Source organism: Salmo salar, chromosome 03 (assembly GCF_965601325.2).
Source record: "Salmo salar chromosome 03, fSalSal1, whole genome shotgun sequence".
Lineage (NCBI taxonomy): Eukaryota > Metazoa > Chordata > Actinopteri > Salmoniformes > Salmonidae > Salmo > Salmo salar.
Window position 1 is genome coordinate 8,420,342 of NC_138293.1, and position 7,840 is coordinate 8,428,181.

Consider the following 7,840-nt stretch of genomic DNA (forward strand, 5'->3'; position numbering starts at 1 on the left):
ATGACCTCAACTAACCTGAACCCCCGCACATTGACTCGGTACCGGTACCCCCTGTATATAGCCTCTATATTGTTATTTTATTGTGTTACTTTTTATTGTATTTTTTAATTGAGTTTATTTAGTAAATATTTTCTTAACTCTATTTCTTGAACTGCATTGTTGGCTTAGTAAGCAAGCATTTCACGCTAAGGTCTACCTACACCTGTTGTATTCGGCGCATGTGACAAATCAATTTTGATTTGATTTGATATGTGCTGGTTGGGACAACATACCACGAATAGATGATACTTTAGTTAACATCCACTATAAGATTAAAGGATGCTGCATCAGAGTGAGGGGCTGAAGCAGCCTTGACAGGTTAGAGATGGACAATAGGTTGAACCCATAGATTTAGAATGGATCCCATACCTTCCCATTCATTGCCCTGTTGGAGTAGTGCACCCAAACAGAGACTGGCATGGCACAGCCTAGTATTATAAGGGTGCACGTCTTTCAAAATTGCTCGGTTGGTAGATCAGGGCGCTTGTAATGCCAGGGTAGTGGGTTTGATTCCTGGGACCACCATTACTTAAAATGTATTCACGCATGACTGGGAAATGCTTTGGATAAAAATGTCTGCTAAATGGCACATTATATTATATTATTATTACGTCAAGGTGAAATGAATAAATGTTGAATCTAAATAACATAATGTGTAGAGAATGAGTCTTACATTCCTTGATAAAATATATTTATCGTTCCAAAACCTGCTCATGACAATAGTTCAGGCACAAACCGCAGCTGAAACACAAATTGCTCAAAAACGAATGGTACGTAAGTGGTTTCTGACTGTGCAATTGAAATCAAGGTGAGAGTGAGGTTGGCTCTAAAATGCAGGTGCTGGGGAATGCAGTGCAATCAGGTTTAGGCAACTGCCTTATCTAGCCATATCTCCTAAAATGTGGGTCTGAACCACTTTTGAAGGCTAAAACGCAGCTAAACTAAAGACACTATAACAGCTGCTTGTCTTCACTATTCAAATTGATCATCATGATAAAATCCAGAAGAGTTGTCATGGCCCCCCAACTGCTTCTGTCCTCATGCTTGGTCTCTGTCTGTCTGTTCTCCCATAGCCTCACCAGTACCTCTGCACTGTCAGATACCTTTCACCTTATAGCTTAGTCTCAGACATCACAACCACACCAAAACTCTACAAAATGTTAGAGAAAGCCCATGGTTCAAAGACAAAGCCTTTGTCAGTTCAAGATTTCCATCACAGTCAAGATTTTACAAAAAGGACTGTGATTAAAAAGGCTAAACACAGTGTACTTGAGACTTCTGTACATCGATTTCTTGCTCTTTGTGAATCTATTTTCATAATGAATGATGTTGATATTGCTTCAGTTATTTTAATTTGAGACATCATGCATTGCTACAAATATCTTCATTCATCAATAATCTTTGCCCGACTTTTTTGGACCTGGCCTTATACCAATATTTAGGAATCCGATGGGGACAAATACCAATACACCCTAATGTCTATTGGTGTAATGTGTGGGAGGAGTAGCTGACCAGGAGGGTGAAGTTAATGATTACAGTATATTATGAAATGTTCAGATAGAAATGCGTTGTGTAGAACAGATTATTATTAATATTTTTGTTATTTTTATTTAACTAGGCAAGTCAGTTTTAAGAACAAATTCTTATGTACAATGATGGCCTACCCCAGCCAAACTCGGACGATGCTGGGCCAATTGTGCACCGCCCTATGGGACTCCCAACCACGGCCGGATGTGATGCAGCCACAAACGTGTCCATTTGATATCTAAGATTAAAACAGAGTTGAGTTTGCATATTAATGAATAGTTTCACAGACCAAATCAATCTGTAATATTGTGCATTTATCCCTGTTCTTTTCAAACCCCACACACATCTGTTGTGAACTACTCAGGTCAAGGCCTAGGGTTACCAGGTGCCATAGGCCTATGCAGAGCATAAAGATAAAAACCAAAAAAACAGGACAGTCCAATGATGCCATGAGTGAGTAAATATCCCAACTCAACTCTGTCTTAATGGGATAGTTCACTCAAATCACAAAATGTAATATTGGTTTCCTTACCTTGTAAGCAGTCTAAGACTGCGATCCATGCTTTTGTTGACCTGCCCATTGTCTCCAAATGCTAACGTTGTGTAAATAAAGTTTGATTTGAAAATGTCATTCAAAATAGCAATGCAAAACACTTTGCTTATTTGTCAAATCCTTCAGAATCTATGTGTTCTATTTGGCCTGGTTAAATGAAGGTTACATAAAAAATACATTAAATGTTGACATGAACCCAGTTAAAGCCAGTGAACATGTCTTCTATTCAACAATCTAACGTCAAATAAATATACCAACATAAAATTATAATTGACACATCTCTTCTCTCTAGCGGGCCAATATTGTGTTGGAATGCACAACTCCACTTCATGATAAGCCTAACTTCAAATATGCTCAATAGGCTACTACATTTTAAGATGATAAAATATGATGAACTTTCTTCGTTGTTATGACATTTTGTCATATCTTCTGAAATGCTTTTAAATGGTTAATTGTACTCATAAGGTACTGAATTAAAAACAAACCAAAACAACAGACCTTATAAGGATAGAGACAAACAAGGAAGCATGCAGAGGTGAAGAGGAGATAGAGGAGGGGTATGAGACAGATACACTATAAAAGCAGAGAGCGGTGAGTGAAAGAATTAGAAAGTCAAAAGAATAGAAAAGAAAGAGTTCACACTTTGGTAAGACAATTGTTTTACTTCTTGTATCCATTTTTTGCATCAATCTTTTATTTTTCTCCTTTAGCTAACTTATGCTCTTTTACCTGTGTTAATCAATACAAACAAACAGATAGAGAGACAGACAGACAGAAGACAAGATGAAGGTCCTACTCGTTCTGGCGATGATGTTCCTCGGGGCCTCTGCCCACCCCTGCCCCCATACCTTTGCAGGTGAGCATCAATGCTATCATGATCATGTCAAACCCAGAGTGGCTACTGTATACTTTGAGTTTGGAAGTGGTGTTGTTTTCAGTTTTAATTGTCTTTAGGGGTAAAATAACCAAATTATGAAAGAGGTTGGTTAAACATTTCCAGTTAAGATAGTCTGTTTATAAGGAATTGACTTAAGTCACAGAGTAACATATTTCTAATGTAAACTACTCAGAAGTGGTAGGGGGTATGTTGAGTCATTTTTTACATTCAGCATCACTACATCATAGTATTCTTTCTAACAAATATATCTACATATATCTCAAGATGTTGTGTATCCCTGGAAATAATCAGAATTCATGTAAACATAACAGTTTTGAAAACATAGCTTGTCCAAAAAAAGAGGTCTCAGGGTATGGGGTAATAGAGAATGGGTAAGTTGAGCCGCCAGTTGTCTTGAACGGGGATGTTGTGCCAATTCATAGGCAAGTTCTCTACATTTGAGTCTACTAAACCCATGAAAATGTCTGCCGGATTCTTGATATGTTTAATAAGATCAGACTCCATGTCATGACTCTATCAGACTCTATCAAAGCCTCTCTTTCTCACAGGAACATGTTTGTTTTCTTGTTTGTCAATGTTCCTCTTCAGTGTCACTCTGTCAATTTTTCCTCCCTAACTGCTGCTTGAATGGACTTTTTCCCTTCTCTCACTTCCTTGGCTGCTCTTTCAAGAACCTCAAGGGAGGCTAGACCCCTGCTTGTTTTGCATTTGTATACACGGGGCATGATCGTGCATTTTTATTGCTACAGAGCAGACACTACCTTGAGTTCATATGCATGACAAATGGAAAAAATACTATGCATATTATGTATAAAACTGAGTAAATGTAATTAGCATTTGTATGGGGTGTGTTGAGCTATTGGCTTAACTTGTCCCTGGCCAAATGACACAATTTACCCCAAAGCAACCATTTTGACTGTATTAGCTCATGCAGCTACAGGGATGCACTTTCATGCTAGGTTTAGGACCTCATTTTGTTGCTTATAGAGACCCCAACTGATATATGAAAGAGTCTTAAAACAACCTATTTTGTTTTAGATACAAGCACCATGAAATCTATAACACAATACATTTATTTGACTTTGTGGAATTCCGTTTTTTGGAACTAGCAACACTTTCTCCATGTTTCTTCCTTCATGAAATGATGACCACTTCCTAAATGTTTGGTCACATTCATTTAATTAATGTCGTGTATGGTTTCCTAGAAACAAGGGGTTGCTCAACTAACCCGTTGGCACAACGTACCCCACTCTCCCCTACAGCCTTACCTCTGTTTTACTTGCTATATTATTAGCTCTGTCTGTTTGTATCACTTGTTTTCTCTCTCCTATCTCTCTTGTTCTCCCTCTTTTAGATAATTCAACAGTTAAACTACTAGAGAATTATGTCATTGAGCAATGCACTGGTCATGCTGCTTGGTACAAACTGGGGTCCTACTGTATTAAGCACTTCAACCAGATGTTGGACTATACGTCAGCTGAGGTAAATTCAGACTTCTCTCAGGTTTTATCCCACGTATCCATGATGTCTCAGTTAAAGGTAGACATACAGTAGTGTACCTCACCACTGGGCACAGATGTCACATCTAGTTTTGATGGATTGAGTTGTCAAGTATCGTGAATTCAAAGTGAAATAAACAACAATTTGAACCATGTCATTGGATTTAGGTTAAACTTTGGGTGAAAAAAAATCCTAAATTCCTGTACTGTACGCTAATGACTTTTTCCTAATCCAACCAGTTTTCCACATTGATTCAATGTCATCAGAAGGAAAAACATAGATTTTTTGATTGAAACGACATGGTAACAACTTTGATTTGATTTAACAAGTTTGTGCCCACTGGGTCTATATCTGCTGTGTGATTTTACCTCCATAAGTAACTCTCAAAGCATCATCAATATTAATCCAACTCTAAATATGTTTTCTCTGTTTCCTTAATGTCTACATCACACAGAATCACTGCAAATCTGTGAAGACTGGTGCTCATCTGGTATCAACCCACAATGCTGAGGAAAACAATGCCCTGGATGAATTCACTCAGTGGAGCAGCCGACCAAACCCTCGCATCTGGCTCGGTGGTTATGCACTAACTGACCCTTCACAGGTGTTAATAATCATAAGAACTAGTGGTGGGCACCAAAATCCATGATATCGATATTGCTTGATGTATCAATATGAGCAAGGCATATCGTGATATTGGTTTATCCCTTCCTGTTAACATACACTTTTATGTAAAAGGGAATACATGATTGTGCCTCTCACAGACCTTCTCACAGGCTCTCAACTGAGCATACATAATTGCCTGCTATTGGGCCATCGACAATGGATGGAAACTGGTTGGGTGGGTTTAGGCTTCTAGAACATTCACACCTGGTCCAATGGGCAATCAGCAAGCCGTTGTCTAGACTTCATAGAACCGTGGAAGTCAACAGAAAAGTGAACATTCATGTGGTTGCAAGGTTGTCATAAAGCCAGTACATACACTGAGTGTATAAACATTAGGAACACCTTCCTAATATTGGTTTTGAAAGCATTCCACAGGGATGCTGGCAAGGGAAATGTTGACTCCAATGCTTCCCACAGTTGTGTCAAGTTGGCTGGATGTCCTTTGGGTGGTGGACCATTCTTGATACACACGGGAAACTGTTGAGCATGAAAAACCAAGCAGTGTTACTTTTATTCACACACTCAAACCAGTGCGCCTGCCACCTACTACCATACCTCGTTCAAAGGCACCTAAATATTTTGTCTTGTCCATTCACCCTCTGAATGGCACATATACACAATCCATGACTCAATTGTCTCAAGGCTTAAAAATCCTTCTTTAGCCTGTCTCCCTTCCTTCATCTATACAAATGTAAGTATATTTAACAAGTGACATCGATAAGGGATCATAGCTTTAACCTGGATTCACCTGGTCAGTCTATGTCATGGGAAGAGCAGGTGTTCCTAATGTTGTTTACACTCATTGTATATCAATATTGTTTGGGGAAAAAATGCAACTGTATTGACATCAACTTTTTGATATCGGTGCCCATCACTAATATGAACTGACTAAAATGAATCTCAAAACAAGTAGTGTTCACTGTTCAAATTGGCCATCATTAGCAAAAGCAGGTGGGCAACACCAGTTATACCCCCTTGCTTGCCCCTATGTTTTGGTCAGTTATATGTCCTGCTCTCTCTCTCTCACAGGCTAGCAACTTCCTCTGGACCGATGGGTCTAATATGGATTTCTCTGCCTGGATTCAGGAACCCAAGCAACCATCCGGTGATGGACGTTGCATGGAGATGAACTTGTTCGGTAAGCAAGGGATAACTGGCTGTGGTTGGAATTGTGCTGGTGAAACCTTTACATTTCTACTGCTTGAGTACTGGCACTTCTTCTAGAATATTCTGGGACCTTTTTTTTTATTCCAAAAGGTGTTGTGGGGGTGGGAGGCAAGAAAATGTTTCATTTTATTTTTGTTTCTGACATATCATGACATATTCTAAGAATACTATACATTTCTTTCATTTAACGTCTCCATCTCTATTCATCTTCTCAGAAACCGGCAAATGGAATGATAAACCATGTAGCCAGAAGAACTTCTTTGTGTGTGCCTTTAAACCTGACGGAGGCTGCCCAAGAGTGGAAGATACCGATAGATTGGAGCCTGAGGTGTCTCAGTTGAATCCGATGACAGATGAGTAGTATATACCTGTCAGATATGCTTTGCCTTATATAGCTTTAGTCTCAGACATCACAACGACACCAGGACCCTGTAAAACGTTAGAGAAAACCCATGGCTCAAAGACAAAGCTTTTGTTGGATTAAAGATTTCCACATCACAGTCAGTTTCAATCCACCCAAAGTATGAATTTCTGATACTGGTTGTATTTGAATATTCTAAACACATTGCATTTGAGAATACTATATTTTGTCAGAAAACAATGTAACCCAATCTATTTTCTGGATGAATGGTGTTGATATTGCTTCAGTTGTTTGGAAGATGAGACATTACGCATTGCTTGGTTAGCAAATAAAAATGAATATTTTCATCCATCTTATCCATGACCTCCCTCTCTTTTCTAAACTGGCGATTCAACAAGTGTCTCCACAATTCCCTCTTGTGATTCCTCATGCAGCTGTAGGCCTATACATTTACCACAACTATTCACTTACTATGTAGACAGACAGTAAGTAATGCACTTCAAATGAGATGAACCCAATTCAATTCCCTAAATGGATATGTGCTGGTTGGGACAACATGCCACGAATAGATGATACTTTAGTTAACATCCACTATAAGATTAAAGGATGCTGCATCAGAGTGAGGGGCTGAAGCAGCCTTGACAGGTTAGAGATGGACAATAGGTTGAACCCATAGATTTAGAATGAAATCCCATACCTTCCCATTCATTGCCCTGTTGGAGTAGTGCACCCAAACAGAGAGCATGAGTGATTGGACTTCAATACATTTTCACGCAAGGCCACTTATTTTAAAAACAAGTAGACGCTATTGTAGCGTCGTTAGCTTAGCTCTGCTTTAGAAAGATTATACTCAAATCAGTCACATCGTTGGTTTAGAGCGCAGCTGTGCATTAGGTTAAACGTGATTGCTCTGTCCAAACAAGAATGAGTTCAGCTGAATTGCTGCAAAACTGTTAACAAGTCAAGTGTCTGTCCAATCAGCAACCTCTGATAAATAATGGGAAGGGGGCCGGTGCGGTTTTAGACACATGAACCAATGTGGCGTGCTTCTTTACATATGGCCAAAATATGTTTATCTTGTTATTAGAATTGCAGACTTCGCCCTCATTACAGGTAAACTGTCAAATTG

The 7,840-nt window shown here is 39.0% G+C and overlaps 1 protein-coding gene across 1 annotated transcript; it reads left to right on the forward strand.

Annotated features, from left to right (window-relative positions):
• Window positions 1-2,701: 2,701 nt before the first annotated feature.
• Window positions 2,702-7,067, forward strand: LOC106597314 (lectin). The gene is made up of 6 exons (XM_014188521.3): window positions 2,702-2,765; window positions 2,875-2,975; window positions 4,372-4,499; window positions 4,972-5,121; window positions 6,213-6,321; window positions 6,566-7,067. The coding sequence occupies exons 2-6, from the start codon at window positions 2,903-2,905 to the stop codon at window positions 6,709-6,711; spliced, it is 606 nt and encodes a 201-aa protein (XP_014043996.2). The 5' UTR covers window positions 2,702-2,765; window positions 2,875-2,902; the 3' UTR covers window positions 6,712-7,067.
• The last annotated feature ends 773 nt before the right edge of the window (window positions 7,068-7,840 follow it).

Coding starts and splice junctions, on each gene's coding strand:
- LOC106597314 (XM_014188521.3), top strand. CDS start 2,903: ATGAAGGTCCTACTCGTTCTGGCGATGATGTTCCTCGGGGCCTCTGCC. Junction 5,122..6,212: donor CACTAACTGACCCTTCACAG/GTGTTAATAATC, acceptor TCTCTCTCACAG/GCTAGCAACTTCCTCTGGAC. Junction 6,322..6,565: donor CATGGAGATGAACTTGTTCG/GTAAGCAAGGGA, acceptor TCATCTTCTCAG/AAACCGGCAAATGGAATGAT.